This window comes from Protomyctophum bolini (assembly GCF_963924005.1).
Source record: "Protomyctophum bolini genome assembly, chromosome: 14".
Lineage (NCBI taxonomy): Eukaryota > Metazoa > Chordata > Actinopteri > Myctophiformes > Myctophidae > Protomyctophum > Protomyctophum bolini.
In genome coordinates this window covers 28,780,507-28,800,834 of record NC_137875.1, presented here as the reverse complement: position 1 = coordinate 28,800,834, position 20,328 = coordinate 28,780,507, and the positions used below count along the sequence as shown (strand labels likewise).

The following is a 20,328-nucleotide window of genomic DNA, read 5'->3' as shown; positions in this document are numbered from 1 at the left end:
ATTTTGTTGATTGAAGTATTTTGTCTAAACCCAATTACATGTTCCTTTAATTTGTTAAGAGGGAGTACATAACCACATGCAAGTCTTAATCTACAACCATTTCAAATTTGCATAATGTACAGTATATTTTGTCATACTAATTACGTAAGAAATTCAAAGTGATAATGTACGGTATACATATGTAAACTTATGGACTGACTGTGTGTGTGTGTGCGCGCGCTGCGGCAAATCTCAAATTATTTGGCTGATCAGCATCATATTGCTCATGCACAGTACGCTGACAAGAACCACATTTCTTCAATATTTTTCAAATCTGTCAATAACAGCTAACGCATTTGTTTAATTGATTTATAATCATAGAGCAATAGACAGTTTGACAGTCCAAGGCCAAGTTAGATTAACACCAAAATATACTTTTATAAACTTCTTATGAATAGCTCTGTCATGTGGTGTCTGCATGTTATGAGTGTATGACTTTAGTAATTATCTAAATTACCATCTCTGTATCCGTCTGTGTGCATGGGTGTGTGTCTGTGTGCATGGGTGTGTGTCTGTGTGCATGGGTGTGTACACTGTGTGCACATCTGTACATTATACATATCTGTCTGTTGGCATCCTAGCACTAGCGGTGGGTTTAAACAGCAGTCCCACGGTCTATCTCCAGCTGATCCAGTCTGGGGGTCTTCCCTTGACTCTCCTGGTCACTGCTATTGTTGTTGTGGTTCTCCAAGTTCTTCTCACCACCCGTCCTTTCATCTTTCTTCTCTTCACCACTCCTAGAGGACACCCAGACACGCATTGCAAAGAGACACAGATATTTTGGCTGTAATAAAAAACATATTGTTCTGTACACTGGCCTGTGGGTCTATATCCGTCCCTCCCTCCTTCCACACAGTTTGTCTAATGTGGGTTTCAGTGGTTGCCATTCTGTCTGTGTGTGTCTCTGTCTGTGTGTCTCTGTCTGTGTGTGTGTGTGTGTGTGTGTGTGTGTGTGTGTGTGTGTGTGTGTGTGTGTGTGTGTGTGCGCGCATGCGTGTGTGTGCGCTCGCTAAAAAAAAAACATTTAGCACACCTGGTGACTTGATAAACATCTATGTAAGCCATCAAAACAATTTTTTGAACTTTGGTGAAAACCAGGATGATTTTACTGTAATTTGGCCATTTTACTGTAATTTGACACCCAGCTTGAAACCCTGACGTCTGTAATAATGTACTTACTTCTTCTTGAAGAGTTTCTTGAAGGAATTCCTGAAGCCTCCTTTCTCCTTGCGGCTCCTCTCGCTGAGGGTGGTGTGGTGATTCTCTTCTGTCCCAGCCCTCCACCTTGGCTCCTCCACCCACTGGTTTGTGGAGTCCTGCAGGTGGCTCAATGCAAACAAACACTTATTGTAGAACAATGGTGACCGCTTCTGACCGAAGCTAAGTCATTGACAATGACATTTAAAAAAATGTTTTTTCATGTCATGTGAAAGCAGGGAATCATAGCTTCAAAATGACATTGGTTGTTCAGTTTGACCCACCAGTTTTGGTGATAGGGCTTATAGAGTAAACAGCGAGTTGAGAAAACAGGCTTGAAAGGTTCACTTCTATGGCCTCTAACATTACACCTAGCTACATGTTTAAGCATTTATTTCATGTTTACATGTCGATTCATTTATTTCAGACCTGCTCTAGTATGTGAAGCGTCTGCCTGTGCCATTAACTCATTTTGGATATATATATATATATATATATACACAGTATATCTTTTTAATTTGTTTTTCTCCTCTCCTGAACAGTTAGTCTTGCCAATGACTGTCGGTATAAAAAAGAGTCACTTATGGTTCTCAGCATGTGGGCCATGGCCCACTGGAAGGGCTGTGAGGGCCCCCAAATAATTGGCAAAACACTACAATTTTAATAATAATATAACAATAAAAATAAATGTGTTATAAATAAGTGAGTTTTCATTGTAACACATGCACACATCACACCATGCATCACTACAAAATGTCCACACAATGAATGTAGCGCAATGGAAATAAGCTGCTGTCTTTGTTGCGTTTTATCCTTTTGACATTGGTGTGACAATATATGTATTTTACATATATCTATTATCACTAAATAGTTCAAAGTCATACTGCTAAACGCGAACTTGAAGTTAGTTAGTTCCACTGATCCAAGCTGATTGATGAAACATAACATGCGCTGAAAATGCACACAGCTAGGCCACCCATCTGACCACTTAACACAGCAGCAGATAGACAAAATTGTGATTTTTAAGTAAGTGGGCCCTGCTCCAGAAAAGGTTGAGAACATGACATGACATAAGAGACCTTTTCACGAATTCAGCCAGCACAGGTCTGTATTAACTTTATAGCGCATAAATCCTTCTTCCCCATTGCAAGCAATGTTACATGGACAACTTGTTTTTACTTGTGCTGTCAGCACGACTATTAAACATACAATTTGATTAAGGGAATGCAATTTAGCTAGCTAAAGCTAATGGCTGATGCCTGATTCCTATGGGCTAACCGTTTTTCAACCCAAACTAAGGTTTATTATAGTCATTTGACAACATAAAAGATATGTCAATGACAACACTTGTACCTTATTATACGCTGCACTGACAAACACTGGCAAAGTTTGTCTGGGACTCAAACTTACTCCCACACCCACCCATAGCCTCTTCAACCCAGTCGTTCATTCAGTGACCCAGTCATTCGGCCTCTTCAATCATCCACTTAACCAATTCAATCGTTCACATTTTTTTTGTTCACTTGTTCAATGTTCATCAATTCATCAAGCCCACCTTTCCAAGTGGAATTTGTAGCTCATCACTTTGTTTGTCCATATCCACTCTGTGGTGGCTTTTGCCCAGGCTGCTCGCGCCCCTGCGGGTCGGGGTGGGACACCCCTTGCTGCCCTTGCTCCCCTGGCGTTCCAGCTTGGCATGGCTGCTGTGGTTCACCCCGAGGTGGTGGTCCGAAAAATGTCCGCTGTCCAAACTGTTGACCGTGCTCTCCAGCTGCAAACCGTTCAGTGACTGGTGAAGAGAGTACAAAGATGATCATCTCATCTTCCTCTATGTCATTCAGCGTCCCCTCAAGCCACACATTTCTCCTTTTATATCCATTTCCCCCAATTTCCCAGGTGCTGGAGCCAAAAGGAGACCAAATTAACAATAAAAGGCGGAAGACAACATTTGTACACTCTCAGAGTTATAACCGCCTCCACACACTCAAAGCTGTGCAACAATTGTATATTTTTATTATTATTATTTCTAATTTGGCTTGCAGAATGTCTATGACCGAAAGCTGGTGCATTTGGTTACATTTGCACACTTTCAGACTTAAATAAACACAGAGGATTTGACTGTGTAATAAAGTCAGCTCATCTCCTTTAGAGAATATTACTGGATGGCACTGGAACAAACAGTCCTCAGTGTTCAACAGATAATAGCTGCCGTGTATCCTTGTCATAACAGTTAAAAATCTATCACTTCAAAGTGGATATAGGGACGGGTGAGGATCATCGGACGGATAAAGAACCCGTCCTTGTGGCAAAGCCTTTGCCCGCTTTGAAGTGTCTGTTGTTGTCCAGACTCCAGAGTCAGTAAAGACAGTAAAGTCATCAGTGTTAATTAATACCTATAATGAAAGAGTATAGCTATGGTGTTCTGACTATGGTATTGACAAAATGGTGCTGACTATGTTTACATGACGGTTACTGACTATTGTTCTGACCATGGTGCTTACTACGGTGGTCAGATTTACAAAGTCTCATTTGGGGCTATTTTCATTCAATAGCGCATTTAATTCATAAACTGGTCTCTCCCGATTTCAATATGATCGAATTAACAAACGCCAGAGCCTCCCACAATGACAAAAGTACTCAGTAAAATCATCAGTGTTAATTTAACTCTGAATGTGTAAAATCCATTTGGTTACATTTTTACAGAATAAATATATAAAAAAAAAAAAAAAAAAGATCCTAGAAGTTTGTGCTCACCTTGCTCTTGCGCTGACTGGCCTGGAGAGGGCGGTGTTGGCGGTGACGCATCATCACTGCCTCATCCGGCGACACACACCCTCGGTTGGGTGGCTTGTTGTTATACCCACTCCCCTGGCTCCCTCCACTGCTGTAGGCCTCGCCCCGAGCAGACGGCACGTTGGCCGCCACCGCAGTGTGCTGCGACGTCGAGGAGCTTTTGGGACACCTGACAAAGGCAATGTCGATTGAGGAGTCCGAGGAGGCCGAGGAGCAGTGGTCAAACAGAGAGGCGTTGTGGAGCGAGTCTCCGTCCTCCTCATACAGGCCCTCCATGGCCGGAGCCTCCCTGGGGATGAGGAACTCTCCGAGGGCGTTGGCCAGTGCCGTGCTCACCGGGCTATGGTGATGGAACTCCAGAGGTCTACTGGACAGGTGACGCTGGCAGGACAAAGAACCCTCAGAGCCCTCACTCTCTGGGATACAGCGCAGACCTAGCAGACACAAGTTAACCCACTAATTGGTTGAGTGAAGCGTTCAAGTTTGTAGAAAAAGCCGTTTGAGGATTTTAAGCCCTACATACGGTACTTCTTCCTATGACAAATACCAAAAATAGCAGATCTACAAGCTAGATGTCAAATTTTACAAATGTGCCCAAAATACGCATTCAACGGTTAATGTGGTTATTTCTTTATGAAACTGTTAAATTGTCAATCAAAACCTGGGTATTTGATTGATTGAATGAATGATTAGTTGCTAGGTGGATAAGTAGACAGTGACACATAGGTAGATTAATAGATAAATGAGACATATTTGTGAACCCCAAACCTGCTGCCTTGTGGTTACGGGGGTCTGCGTCGGGGCTGAAGAAGGGGTGCAGGGGAGAGGTGCGTTCTGGGTCATAGTGCTGGGGTTCTGCCTCCCTGTCTCGACCCCTCTCCCAGTCCTGGTAACACCGAGACTGGATCTGCTCCAAGAGACGCTGCTTGCTGCGTTTCACCTGGTTAGCATGTTCTCTGAGAGACAGGAACAACCACAGCTTAATGTACAGTACCAAGGGTATGTCTGGACATACTTCAGACTGTATGTACAGTGAATAACTCACAGTATAGCATTGCTAGAGGTGTACGGCGAGTCACTGCTTTGCATTCCACACTCCACTGTCTTCAGAAGCTGCTTCATGTTCGACCTGGAATGAACACGGAACAGACAGCGGGCTGGCTTTAGGCGACCAGACGTCAACACACTCTCGTGATATCTAGCTAAACTGAATAGATCAATTGTGTAAAAAACAATTATACTGAGTCTATCTTGGTATATCTTGGTGTGTGTGTGTGTGTGTGTGTGTGTGTGTGTGTGTGTGTGTGACTGACCGCTTCATCTCCTTGCGATTGTGAAGCAGTAGTTCCTGGTTGTGTTGCAGCAGGTGGTGGTACTGGGCAGTGAAGGACCTGAACTGCTGGACACACACCAGCAGCAGGTAGTAGTCTGGATGCTCTGCATCAGTCTGCCTCAACAGGCCCTGTAGACAGAGAACACACACACACCCACACACAATTGAGTTTTAAAGAACTGCATAAACATAACCCTAGCATCTGTGAAAACATCTGTGCAGTGTGTGTGTGTGTGTGTGTGTGTGTGTGTGTGTGTGTGTGTGTGTGTGTGTGTCAGACCTGTAACAGCAATAGATATTCTGGGATTCTCTGAACCGGCTGCAGCAGCAGATTGTGGAGGGACGGCCTGGAACCGTCACCCATGATCTCACCCTGATGGAAGCACCACACAGCCAATCAGAGCACAGAACGCAGTGACAGTGGGAGGGAAAAATAGGTGATAGAACGCTTAGTTACCGGTAATCACTATGGGAGAGCAAAACGATTTCAGACAATCAGGATGTAATGGGAGATTACAACATTTCCAAATTCAGTACTACATGAATAATAACAATTCCATGAATGGAAATCATCCATCCATCTCCATCCATCCATCATAACCAAAAACGTTGCAGCTCAGTTGTAAGTCAATGAGTGAAGAGTACCTCTGCATATATTTAGAACCAATAGCCATGACTATATATGTCACCAGTGTCGCTATTTCATGTCTCAATTGGCAATTCTAATGATAATAATCAATATAAAAAATGTGTAAAACATACAAGACATTGAAAAATCAATCTCATCGGGTTTTCTTTTTAATAAAATCTTGACATTTTAAGTTTTCATTGTGAAATAGATAAAATGAACTTTTAAGTCCTGATTGATTTTGATCATTACAATGTAAATAAACATGCTCTTAAAATATACGCGGCCCACCCATCTGACCACTTAACACAGCAGCCGTGTTAAGCTCAAATTAAAACTCAGAAACGTGTTTAGTGTGCAAGTTTTTACCTCGAAAAGGGCAGCCATTTTCATAGAACTGGATGTGACCACTGACAGACAGTCTGGAAGTTCCTTCAGGTAGGACACATAGAGGTCTAGAAAATCACTCTACAGACAGACAGACAGACAGACAGACAATTTAGGCATTTAGGCACGTTTTTAGCGAAGGTACTTCCAGCTTCCCTGGGCCGGCTAATCTGAGCGCACTGGAGGGTGGGTAGGGTGCGATCAGACTTGCCATACCTTTTGTTGCTTTGAATGCCAGCATCAGAGGTTTGTACTCTGTGCGGGCACCGGGCAGCGACCGGGAGCCAATGGAGGGAAGAAGGGGGGTGACATGTGAGAATTTTGGCTGGTTGAAAACCAGGCGAGCTGCGGCATTTTGGATCAGACAGGATCAGACAGACAGACAGTGAGGTTCCAAACATATTAGAGTACATGAAGGATAAAGTTAATTCCAACTCTGTCACTCATCCAACATATCTCATGTAACCACAGGCAACGCTGGTTCTGTAACATTGTCATGTAACCACGGGGTAACACTGGTTCTGTAACATTGTCATGTAACCACGGGGTAACACTGGTTCTGTAACATTGTCATGTAACCACAGGGTAACACTGGTTCTGTAACATTGTCATGTAACCACAGGGTAACACTGGTTCTGTAACATTGTCATGTAACCACAGGGTAACACTGGTTCTGTAACATTGTCATGTAACCACAGGGTAACACTGGTTCTGTAACATTGTCATGTAACCACGGGGTAACACTGGTTCTGTAACATTGTCATGTAACCACGGGGTAACACTGGTTCTGTAACATTGACATGTAACCACGGGGTAACACTGGTTCTGTAACATTGTCATGTAACCACGGGGTAACACTGGTTCTGTAACATTGTCATGTAACCACGGGGTAACACTGGTTCTGTAACATTGTCATGTAACCACAGGGTAACACTGGTTCTGTAACATTGTCATGTAACCACGGGGTAACACTGGTTCTGTAACATTGTCATGTAACCACGGGGTAACACTGGTTCTGTAACATTGTCATGTAACCACAGGGTAACACTGGTTCTGTAACATTGACATGTAACCACAGGGTAACACTGGTTCTGTAACATTGTCATGTAACCACAGGGTAACACTGGTTCTGTAACATTGTCATGTAACCACGGGGTAACACTGGTTCTGTAACATTGTCATGTAACCACAGGGTAACACTGGTTCTGTAACATTGTCATGTAACCACGGGGTAACACTGGTTCTGTAACATTGTCATGTAACCACAGGGTAACACTGGTTCTGTAACATTGTCATGTAACCACGGGGTAACACTGGTTCTGTAACATTGTCATGTAACCACAGGGTAACACTGGTTCTGTAACATTGTCATGTAACCACGGGGTAACACTGGTTCTGTAACATTGTCATGTAACCACGGGGTAACACTGGTTCTGTAACATTGACATGTAACCACAGGGCAACACTGGTTCTGTAACATTGCGTGACAACAGTCCCGTGTTAGCTCATTTCCCTCCACTCACTCACAGCCACTTGGCAACACATTGACCCCTAATAGAATAGAGCTCTAACAGCTCTGGGGTCAGTTGGGGTTAACACACTGTCCTACTGCCATGATACCCCCCCCACCCGGCCCCATTCCCTGTGAATAACGGCTTGTATACAACCGTAGTGTGACCACCAGGGCCCCATTAGAGCACTGATAGTATCTACTGCTACACAGTAAAGCCCTCTGTGTTAAATTAGCCCTGTGTTGTGGTGCGAATACCATAGACTTGGACAACTTCTTTAACTTGCAATTCTATAGAGCATCACAGTCCGGCTCCCGACGAGCGGCCCAGAAGAGAATTTCGAAGAGAATTTCGTCATTAGTCCAATAGACGTTTCAGAAAGTATTTATTTAAAGACTGTTCAGTCTCGGACAAAGCCAACTCGGCTGGTGACAACTCACAATAAATAAATAAAATTGGGCCAAACAAATAATTTGAAGAAAAAGGGACAGGGTAAAACACTTTTTTTGGTGACATGATTTGGTGACACTGGTCACTGTCCTAAGTTCTGAAACTTTATTATTATTTTCACAACTATCTCTGTATATGGCTCCTGAGTCAGGGGTGTCTCACCCTGCGGTTCTTCTCGTACTAAGCAGGATTACTACCACATTCTGTGTGTGTTCAGCCTAAATGGCCATCTCTGGTGTTACATCAAAATTGACACGGTATTTGGTTTGAGGTTGAGTTTACATCAAAGAATAATTAAAAAAAAAAAGCTTGTAGATCGGCTGTTTAGACTAGATTTGGTCCCAGGAAGACGTCACATTTCTCTTTTGAGTCTCAAGCTAAAAGGTACCACTGGTGTAGAGTAAGACTACCACATACCGTATCTCCTCCTATACGTGATATATGGCTGCTTATTTTCACCTGACAGTAAGAACGTTCACCTCCTTTCTACAGTAAGTGCCCTCTGTGTTTGTGGGGGTTACCTCTTTGCTGGTCAACCTCATGAATACATCTCCCATGATGCCTTGCCACTGGCATTTGAGGACACGTTCCTGGAGTGTGTGGAGGAGCTCCAGATGCTGTTGAATGAGAAACCGCAGAGAGCTGGGAAACGGACTGAGAGAGAGAGAGAGTGGCAGAGACAGAGAGAGAGAGTCAGGCAGGCAGACAGGCAGACAGACAGGCAGACAGGCAGACAGGCAGGCAGGCAGACAGACAGACAGACAGACAGACAGACAGACAGACAGACAGACAGACAGACAGACAGACAGACAGACAGACAGACAGACAGACAGACAGACAGACAGACACGGAGAGATAAAGAAAGAAAGAAAGAAAGTAAGTGATAAAGGTAGAGGGAGAGAGGAGATATGGGAGGTGTAGAGGAACAGGGAAATAGGGGATAGTTATGCTGCATATACACAGTAGCAATACAACATGAAGAGTCAAACCTGGGTCAAGTGGATTTAAACTGCAGGAAATACCAGATAGATGGGGTTTAATGAACAAGGACAGGTGAGAGAAATGCAATGTATTAACTGGAACTCACTGCAATGTATTAAGCACTTAAACCCTCTAACTTAGTTGACTTGGGTTCAGCTCTGTAAATGTTCTCCACTTATTTCTCCTCTATACCAAATCTCTTCAGAAATGTACAAAGTTCACAATGCGCCGTGTTTGTGAGCTTGGAGATCGATATTTAATTTTTTATTCAATGTTGGCCCTGATATGAATAGCTAATCCCACCCACCTGGTTCCCAGAGGCACTGCACATCACCACAAATATTAGCGTTAGTTTGCCAATTCTGTTTGACCCAGTTAACTCCAGCGAGTGTTAAGGCTATATAAACTGTGCTTCTCTTCATTGAGAGCATGTGCATTGCAGCTTACTGGTGATTACATTAGTATGTGGCTGTGAGGGATCTTTTTCAATAGTCCGCTACCAGTGTCAATGGCGTTTTTTAAGGCAGCATAACTTAATTAATTCATATCCTGTCCTCTTCAGTGTACAAGCTCTCAAATTAGATTGGGCTTCCCACTGTGTGTGCATGCATGTGTCGTGTGCATACGCGTGCGTGCATGTGTACGATTGTACATATGTGTCTTGAATATAAAAGGTAGGGTAAGTGATTTTCTTAGGTTAAAATAAGGGTTAAAAAGCACTATATTGTGATAGTACTCTTTCCTGTAGACTAGAGTGTTTGTTTAGTAACAGGAGTGACTTCACACCTGTGTGAAGTGAGGGGCGCTCTTATCATCACACATCGACCCATTCTGACCAATCACAATTTGCGTCCTCACTTTTCTCTTCAATGTTTGTGCTTGCACAAACACTCAAAACTGGCCATTCATTGACAATTCAATGTTTGTGTTTACACAAACCCTCAAAGCTGGACACAGGAGGACATTTTCAGGTTGGGATACCAATTGTATAGAGAACTCAGTCAGGATACAGATTAAACAAGTGGAATTGTATGTGATGACACAAAGAAATGAGCAGACAAAATTGGAACTGGAATACTACAAAAATGAAGGTGATGAATGGCTACTTTCTCCTGATTGGATGAAAGTATATTAATGAGCTGGAGAGACAGGGAGACCCCTGTTATTGAACAAACACTCTATAGCAATGATTACTATCAGAATAGTGATTTTACCTAACTTTTTTTTTTTGTTTTAACCAAAACATATACCTTTACCCCACCTTTAGGTTACAGTTGTAGGTTCCAGAGTAAAGGTCAAGTCAGAGACATTTACATCCAACGGATTTAGGACAATTTCTTGCAAAAAATGATGGTTGTTGTAGGCCTATTAGTTGCATTTGGTGAAAAAGGCTAGACCACGGAAGCTTCCCAATGAATCAGAGCAGCATTCAAGAGACGGGAACGTAACAAACAAAAAAAATAATAAACATGAAACGTAATAATAATTGTAATTGGTGAATGAGAGATCAGCTGATGAGCTGTCAAAACAGGTCAGCTGAGCGATCAGCTGAGGCAAAAGCAACTTCCGTGGTCTGCCATTTGTGGGATGAAGATTCTTTATTTGTCTCTGTATCCGGCTGATTCTATCCGTCTGTGTCTCTACAGGTTCTTTGTTCCCCGTGGCTCATGCCTCTCTCCACATCCTCACTGTTTAGTATGTTTTTTTAAACTGTTAGCATATTTGATTGCAACTATATATTTTAAGGACTCTTTCACTCTCTACCTATAATGGCCAGGAACAGATGTTCATGAATCATGAGTCTAGTTTCGGATGCCAATGGTTCCGTTTAATTAGCCTCCCTGACCAATGTTGATGACACCTTTTGCAAACTCATGCAGGCCTGTAGTAAATAAACCAAACAAACAATGAGTTCGGACTCATTTGCTATCAGAACAGAACCTGACCACTAAAGTTACATAGTAGGTTAGTAACACTTACCGCTTGTCCTTGGGGGCGAGGCCCTCCGATCCGTTGAATGAGATGTTGGCCTTCAGCAGCAGGGACAAGTATGAGACATACACTCTCTCTGACTCCAGCAGCTCCAAGGCAGCTGACTGCCTCTTAGCTGCAACGTGCAAAACCACACACACACACACACACACACACACACACACACACACACACACACACACACACACACGTATAATCGGTATTGATAGTACTGCATGCAGGTGACATACTGTATATAAGCAGAATCAATCGGTATTGATAGTATAAAGTGACATACTGTTTTCTGGAGGACTGCCTGGTACTTCTGCCTCCTCTTTGCTGTTCTTCCTCTCTGTCCATATTGGGGATTTGGACGGACAGCCTCTCTTCTGCTGTTGACCCTCCTGCTCCGAGTTAGAGGCTACAGTGCATTATCAGAACCATTAGTCCAGATTCTGGTACCACCTAAGGTGACTCGGCCATAGCCGCTATTTCGACCAAGGAGTGTTTTTTCGTGCAAAACTAATGCTTGGGATGGATTCAGAATCATGAAAACCCCCTAGTTTGACATGTCACATGCTACAATTTACAATAAGAATTTAGGCATTTAGCAGACGCTCTTAATCCAGAGCGACTTACATTAAGCAATAACAAAAAGCATGGCATACATCACATACATAAAAAGTAGTTATCATGAAACATGCGTAAGCTAAGAACGTAACAGTGGAGTATCTATATAATGAAACTATATATATAAACTATACAGTATACTATATTATACTATACATATGTACTATAATGTGCTATGACTACACGCACACGTGCTACTTAAAGTATAATGAAATTTGGATAATTTTGCCTTATATAGGTTAGATGGTGTGGTCACATGCCGCATTAAGCTACTGATTTGGAAGAGTTATCATACCAAATATAAACTAGAGACATGTACAGTAGGAATACAAATTTTCTTTTTTTTTTACGGTCACCTTAGGTGGTACCAATTCATTAAAATATCAGTGTCGGCCCCTGTACCTTATTTTACAGGTAGCTGTCTGGAATAGAGCGTCGCAGTCCCGCCCCCTTTCATGACAACGCCAAGCCCAGGAAATAATTCCCAATGCATTTTTCCCATGGACATTTCAAAACTTATTTATTTAAAGCGTCGTACAAACCCAACTCGAGTTGTGACAAATCATGTCAACAAACACAATATTTTGGACCAAACAAATATAGTGTTGTAACCTGCCGTTTTCTAATTATTTGTTCGGCCCGAAAAAAAATGTTTGTTGTCACGATTTGTCACGACAAGAGAAAATAAATACTTTTTGAAATGTCTATGAGGAAAATGAACGGAGAATCATTTCCTGGGCCCTGGTAGGGGGCGGGACTGAGACGCTCGATAGGGCCCTCCTATAAGGCAGACAGAGACAGAGACAGTGACACAGACCGACAGAGACACAGACAGACAGAGACACAGACAGACAGACAGACAGACAGACAGACAGACAGACAGACAGACAACTCACTCTGTGTTGATGTGGTACTCCTGTGAGGAGATCCATTGTTCGACACGCTGGTGAAGTAGTGCTGAATGACACTGAGCTCTGATTGGTTGGGCAGATGTCCCTCCCCCATCAGCACATCTGACTTCGAGTTCTTCCTGCTTTTGGACCAATGACAGGAGAGGAGGCACACATTTTATTAACAAACTACAAAAAGTAGTTGTGTTAACACTCCTATCCACCCGGATATGAGCATTTGAAAAGGGGACACTCCTGAAAACAGTGGACAGCTAAGATTGGCTAATCTTATAATTATTAATAATTATAATTATTATATATAAAAAAATGTCTTTTACATAAGTCGGCCTCCTGGTGGCACTATAAAGAGCAGATTTGAAAAATACAGGGGAAAGGGTTTTCCTTGACCTCTGTAGGCTAAGGAGCGTGCATACCTAGTGTTACAGACATTTACACAGATCGTTGCAGTTATAGGTGATAACATGAGTCGGCCCAGTTATAGCGCCACCATTTGGCTGTTTTGGAAGTGGCATTTCTGCCTCTGCCTAGTGGGAATGTGCATGAAAATCTCACAGAAATCACACAATGTGTTCATGATTCGCAGCATTTCGTTCAAAACAGAGCACCCCTGCGAACTTTGGAAGCCAATCTTAGGGAATCAGGATGGAGTATGAAAAATCTTAAAGACTTGCTTTGCTTGCTATATACCACTTTGCGTGTTTGTTTGGACAAAATCTGTAGGTGAACTATCAAAAAACTAGCCTCCTGGTGGCGCTATAACAGAGGAGGAACAAAGGTTCAGCCCTGGCATCCAGGGAGTGTGTATACAGAGTTTGGCTGAGAAAGATTAGCTGTTCACAAACGGACACACGGACGGACGGACGGACAGACGGAGTGCAAAACATACTCTCCCCATGCCTTCGGCCTGGTGGAGACAGTGAAAAACTGTCACTGTGACACCAAACAGATGAAGCTTGATGATTACAATACAACCAAAACTGGAATAATAAAACAGGATACTACTGTAGATAGATAGATAGATAGATACTTTATTGATCCTGAAGGAAATCTGTTTTGTCCAACAGCTCCAGTGTAAAAACATACATACAGAATAAAAAGAGCATGATGAACATATAAAAATACATGACATCATAGAAAGCAGTAGAAAAAGGCAATAGCAATAAGTTAAAAAGGCATGAGTTAAAAAGTACAAAAGTACACACAAAAGCAAAACAAATACATCAACTGACCAACCCCCTCCACGGAGCCCACCTGCCTATTCTCTGTCTTTTTCTCTCTCTGTCTATCTCTCTCTCTCTCCCTCTACCCCCCCCCCCCCCCGACACAGGTTCTGCCTGACGTTCCTTCCTAAAGGGGAGTTTTTCGTTACCATTGTCGCAATATTGCTTGCTCTGGGTGGATCTTTGTTGGTTGTAAAGTGTACAACTTGTTGTGATTTGACACTATAATAAAATTGAATTGAATTGAATTGAACCCCCTCCCTCCTCGTCTCTCCCCCACGGCCCCCATTGATTCATTATAGTCTAATGGCCCTTGGGATAAAGTAATTCTTAAGTCTATCTGTGCTGCATGTCTGTATGTGTCACATCTTTCTAGTGGCATTCAAGTGTAAACTATGGATGTCATCAAATCCTTCACTGTGTTTTGCATCAATGTTTGTTAGAATACATTTATTTATGAGAGTATGATTTGGACCAAAATGTTAGCACATTTACATGTGCATGTGCACGTGTTTTGTGTTCTACCTGTTCTGGCTAGAGATGCTGTTTTCTGTGCAGTGTTCAACTTGCAGCAGTTCCACTTTCTTCTGAAGCTCCCTCTGTCTGTTGGACACATCCTTAATCTGAAACAATACTGCACTCAACTCCTCCTGCAAGAAGGAGTAAGCAAAAGTAAGTCAACTGTGTGTGTGTGTGTGTGTGTGTGTGTGTGTGTGTGTGTGTGTGTGTGTGTGTGTGTGTGTGTGAGTGTGTGCGTTTGCAGGGATGCATGTGACCACATAGGTCTGCATTTTGTCTATTTACACATTAGTCTTGCGTAGCCAGACAACTGGAATTCTCCGCCCCTTGATACATCTGGTGACATCTAACTTCATGGTATTGCTGAACTAATGCAAAAATCTTACTTAATAGTGTCCGTTCTTGCAGCTGTTCATGTCAATACTTTACATTTTTATTAACGTAAATTACGTAATACCAATGGCTTCCATTTCTGGATGCTAACTTTTCAGCAAGAGAAAGACTGCAGGTTCTATACCAAGACATACATGGAAATAACCGGGCTAGAAAACCCAGCACTTTAATGCCAATCCCACATATGTCCGTGTTACGATCTTTATAGTATAGTATGACTCATCTATGTTATATTTATATATATTTATGAGGTTTTGATTATTATCTTTTTAAATCAGTGCTATTGAACACCCTTTACGTCTGTGTGTTGTTTTGAAAATATTTAACCAATGGAAAGTAGTAAACGATGCCTTGAACAAAACTGTTCTTAATTTCCTGAAATTTTTATATTTTTCATTTCCTGAAAAATTTACATTTTGGAGTTTGGTGGTTTCTTCTCGACAGCAGAGATATATAATATACTTCCAGTTCAAGAGCCGCGTCACAGTTTTTTGTAGTTTTTTCCTGGCAAGGGTAAAAGGGGCACTCAAGAACCGCCTGGCTTTTAATGTGTACTTGGAATCCTCATCAATTATGTAATTTCTGAACTGTCCATTGACTGCCAGTGTGATTGAGTGAGTAGTTGCGTGAAGTTGTGCCATCTTATGATGAGCATTACAGAGGACCATTTATATGAAGAGAAGGTTGAAAATGGGTGACATGCTCAAAGGCTGATTATATTATCGTCCACACACCACACAGTGCTTGCATGCCATATCACAGCCCATCCAGAACAGTTAGTTCATTTCTGCCCATTTTGTTTATGTGTGCATTCTTCTCAAATACCTTGAAAGTATTCAGAGAGTTCTTCAGGCTCACAATCTTGTTATCCACGTCACTCTGGTGTGTCTGGAGTCTCTCCTCCAGACCCTGGTCCCTCTGACGGAGTTCACATGTCTCCACCAGAGCCCCACGGAGCCCCTCGCGCAGCTCCGCTACCAGGCCCTGTAGCTGCACCATAGGGACCAAGCAGAACACACATACCGATTATGGTGTGTTTGAAAATTCATTTTTGAAGACATTTGATGTCAAAGAGAACAAACGTGCTGACCGCAGTGGCGCAGTCAGTAAAACCATTTCAAGCTATTCTGACCGACTTAAGAAAACCAATCAATCAACTTCTCAATATTAAATGTAACTCTTAAACTCTCTCGTGCATGTGCGGCCGTGCATGGTCTATTCCTGTCTGCCTTAGTGCAGCATCATTTCTTAATTTGGGGGCTGATTTAATTTATTATGGGGGGGGGGGGGCACGAATCAGGTCATGTGAACATGTGTTGAAAGTTTCTCTTCCCCTTCCTCCTCATCTCTCTCTGCCCACCCCCCCCCCTACTCTTGTTGTCTCCCCCCACCCCCTCTCTAGTACCCTCTCTCCGTCATGTGAAAGGCATCAGGCGCAGATTGAATACAGCATCTGTCCTGTTTGCTTGCCATGCTCTTTGCCTTATTTTCTACTGTGATCTTATCTCACGATGACATACAGTATGGATGTTACTGAACCTCTCACTACAGAGTGTTCCTTTAACTCTGTCTGAGAGTGTACACATGGAACCAAATGCAGGGTCCATTTGGTTCCATTTGTATAAAAATGGATAAATTAAATTAACTAAATAATAATAATACAAATCCTTAATACTTTGGTTCGGAATCAGAGCAACTCAAATGTGTATATACTTACTCTCATTGCAAAGAGCTCTGGATGAGAACAACCGCTGAATGTCTTTAAGTATAAAAGTATAATTTCTACTATGAGATCCTTTTTTAGAATATTCACAAATTCCCTTCAAAACAAAATGTGTGATTTGAAAGGATGTACAGGAAGCGTGGGCACCTGAGAAGTCTTGCACCTCAATGTAAAATTGTCTCTCTTTTTTTCTGAAAAAGTAAATACATAAAAGTATGCTTTGAAAAATGGTCTGAAATAATGTCAAGTATACACGATTTGAACATGCACAGATCTACATTTACCCTTAAAATTATTGTTTAAAGAACCACCATTCTTCTGTGCGTTAGAATCTGATCTCAGGTCAGAATGGGTTAAGCCATAATGACTGCAGGCTATCCACAGGTTATGTAGCCAACATGGATCCATTTGGTTCCATTAGTATTTTGTACACTCTCAGAGTTAAATGAATACATTTGCAGTGTATGAACCCAATTGGATCTTTACAGGTCAACTTTAACACTGTTAGCAACCATGTAGCCTACAGTACACTGAGTACAGTATTCCACTACAGTAATGATCCCTGCAGTTGTGTGCAGCTTTGCGACAGTACTTTTCGGGGAATAACAGTTGCCTGCAGCTGTACTTCCATGTATTAGATTAGTACAAGAAAGTACATCACATCACAGCATGCTGTGAATGTACAGTACATTGATGAAACTGTGCTTTATCGAGAACAGCTGGCGTAGAAAAGATCCACGCACCATAATAAATGGTAGCCTGGAAACCAGACTGATTCGCTACGTTTGTTTTTACAAAGTGAAAACCTCATGTTTCTATGTCAGTGGTTCTCAATATTTCATGTCAAGGACCCCAACAATTATATGAATTTGGCTGCCGACCCCCATCTGAAAATATGTTGTTCCAGGGACCTCCCCAGAAGCTAATATTTGAGTTAAAACGTGCGCTCTGAAATAATATATATTCAACGATTTGCGCCACATTTTCACGATTTTTCAGAAATAGCAGGCAAGCTCGTAGCACGGCACTTTCAATAGCTAAAGTATAACATAATCCTGAATACACTAAAAGGGGTTCCCGCCCTGAATGGGTTAACACTCACTCTGAATTCCAGGCTAAATAAATCTTGTCTGTTTGTTTGAGGGGTCTGTGTATTTTTCACAGCGGACTTACAATAAATTTGTGATCATTTGATCATTTAGTCACCGTGTTAAGGTTTCTATCATTCACATACGTCTATGTACATCATGTAACACTATAAATGCCTATCATAATTACCTAAAAACATTTCTGGCTGTTGTGTGTGACCTTTGGTTATGACCTATACAGTAGCATCTCTTAACTTTGGACAGACAGACCGACCGACCGACCGACCGACCGACAGACAGCAGAATCTTACCTGAATAGTTTCCAGGTTGGTCTCTTCTATCAGCTTATCTTGATCTGGAAGACACAAATGCACTGTGTAGTTGCAACAACAGTGGAGGTAATGTAGACTATTATTATTATAGATAGTTAAGTGCTTAACAAAGGCATAGACACCATATTAAACCATCACTGAAACTCCCAATTGGTGAAAATGTTACAATCTTTCCTTTGGTCACTCCTCCAACAGCGTGTTGTGAACTTATGTTATCTTTTAATGACATCCCCAAAATGTTACTTCCGTGCTTCACAATGATGTTACATGTGGGAGTTAGCCATGTTAAAGTTAAGTTGAACTGATATCATATTGAGAACACACAGGCAGCGCATATAAGCATGTTATAATTATGTGAAACATGCTTAACATTTTGGACTAGCTCGAAACTGACAAGGCCTTGCACACACCTGGGGGATACAAACCCTGCGTGCACCAACATCTATTAAGGGCCTCCTGATTCTCACTGAGATAGATGTTTCACTTTTCAACCCAAAACATTATATATCTCTTCAGGGCAGCTACTAATCATCACCACCAAATGTCATGAAAATCTGCCCTGATGATTCTCAGGTTATCCTGTAGACAAACAGACATAAACAGTAACAGACATTGCTGCAGGCAGGATATGCCATGTCATTTATCAAATGTAGAAACAACAGTCAACAACTATTGAGTCCAGCTGCTGTCACCAGAACACCATGAACCCAAAGCGATTTGCTATTGAAGGGAGATATTAGCAGACCTAGTATAGAGCCCTGGGGTCAACTATACAGTATAGGGTTTAATGACATCACTGATCATACCCTTGATTTTCTTGACTCTATAGTTATATGGTTCACAATAGAACTATTGTGACGTTCACAAACGTCACAGAACATTATAATACTATAAGAAGATCAACCAAGGGAAATAGGGAATCCTTGTTCCCGTTAAAAAAAAATCTTTAAGTGCAATAAGACAATTGTACACTTGTAAGACCTACAATGATTCCGTTTCTGTAGTGAAATGCCAAGTCCATGCTACTACAGTAGCAGCATCACCGAAGGTCATCTTAAATGCCTAATTATCATACGTATCATGCATATTTTAGAGGGTTGGCAGACAGTAGTCTACAATGTCCCACGGCTGTCCCATGAGAGCACAATCACACAGAAGTCATACAGAAGAAGGTGCCTCGTGCCCAACAACAGTTCCTTCTCTCTGTAGAACATACATGACAAATACATTTTACAATTCATGTTGTGATCCGTGTTATTGACTCGCATCATTTGGGCCAGTAAAGGCTTTCATATCGGGCTGTGACAATTTCAAGTATGATAGAAATGTGGGCAGGTTATAAGTAGTAGTACAGTAAAGTAGTACAACCATGTATCTTCTTCAAAGAACATCTCTTCAGAGCGCACACAGCTGTATACTACAGTTATTTGTACAGCTATTTCTCAAACGGATCTGTTGTGTATTTACAAAGAAGACAGTACCTTTCTACATCTTTGCCATCAAGGAGCTACGTTGTGTCTTTTTTCTCTTAACTCAGGGGTTTGAAGGAGAACGCTTTCTTATTGCTCTAGTCTAACTTGTCTTCTTACCTTCTGTTGCATCCTTCATTTCTCCTTTCATCCCCTTGTCCTCTGCCTCGTGTTCTGCTCGGCCATTCTCTGTGGATTGATATTCCATTTTATGTACTTCACACCTGTGTGGTTTAGGGCCCTGAAGTTCTTATCCTGCTCAAGACTCCTACCCTCTTCTTCCACTGGTTTCGTCTGTTGGCCTTTGTTCCTCTCCTGTCCTCCTCTGAACAGCCCTGCGTCCTGGGCAGCGGGTGATCCCTCGCTCTCTCTCCCCCAAAGCATGTGAGTCCTATGATTCCTCTTGCACACAAAAAGGCCCCTTGTCCTCTGAGGAGTGGAAAGATGAATGTCAGAAAGAAAGTCAAAAGGGGAGATGTTGGGAAGAGAGAGAGAGCCAGAGAGAGGGAGGGAGTGAAGAGAGAGAGAGACATTAATTCTGGGAGAAATCAGGAAGAGAACTAAAATGAGAGAGGGAAAGGTCAAGAAGAGAAAGAATTAGAGATAGGCATAGACAGAGAGGCAGAGAGAAATAAATACATTTCAGAGAGAAGCTCCATGGCATTTGACGCTCGTTCATCAATGAACACAGTTGGTTGGCTGATTAGATTAACCAATTTAGGACTGACGTCGAAATAAAATAAAAAAAGTTTT

The 20,328-nt window shown here is 42.1% G+C and overlaps 1 protein-coding gene across 1 annotated transcript; it reads right to left on the bottom strand.

Annotated features, from left to right (window-relative positions):
* Positions 1-443: 443 nt before the first annotated feature.
* arhgef33 (Rho guanine nucleotide exchange factor (GEF) 33) lies at positions 444-19,929 on the bottom strand. Its single transcript, XM_080781931.1, has 17 exons — positions 19,696-19,929; positions 18,086-18,129; positions 15,789-15,953; positions 14,577-14,701; positions 12,817-12,953; positions 11,589-11,711; positions 11,300-11,426; positions 8,860-8,992; positions 6,360-6,458; positions 5,643-5,735; positions 5,343-5,491; positions 5,075-5,158; positions 4,798-4,985; positions 3,991-4,463; positions 2,792-3,025; positions 1,219-1,355; positions 444-776 (listed from the first exon to the last, which is right to left on the bottom strand). Exons 1-17 carry the CDS (start codon positions 19,781-19,783, stop codon positions 635-637), a joined length of 2,541 nt encoding a protein of 846 aa, XP_080638057.1. The 5' UTR covers positions 19,784-19,929; the 3' UTR covers positions 444-634.
* Between the last annotated feature and the right edge of the window lie 399 nt (positions 19,930-20,328).

Coding starts and splice junctions, on each gene's coding strand:
- arhgef33 (XM_080781931.1), bottom strand. CDS start 19,783: ATGGAATATCAATCCACAGAGAATGGCCGAGCAGAACACGAGGCAGAG. Junction 8,993..11,299: donor CTCGCCCCCAAGGACAAGCG/GTAAGTGTTACT, acceptor TCTCTCTCTCAG/TCCGTTTCCCAGCTCTCTGC. Junction 777..1,218: donor AAGAAACTCTTCAAGAAGAA/GTAAGTACATTA, acceptor GGTGTCCTCTAG/GAGTGGTGAAGAGAAGAAAG.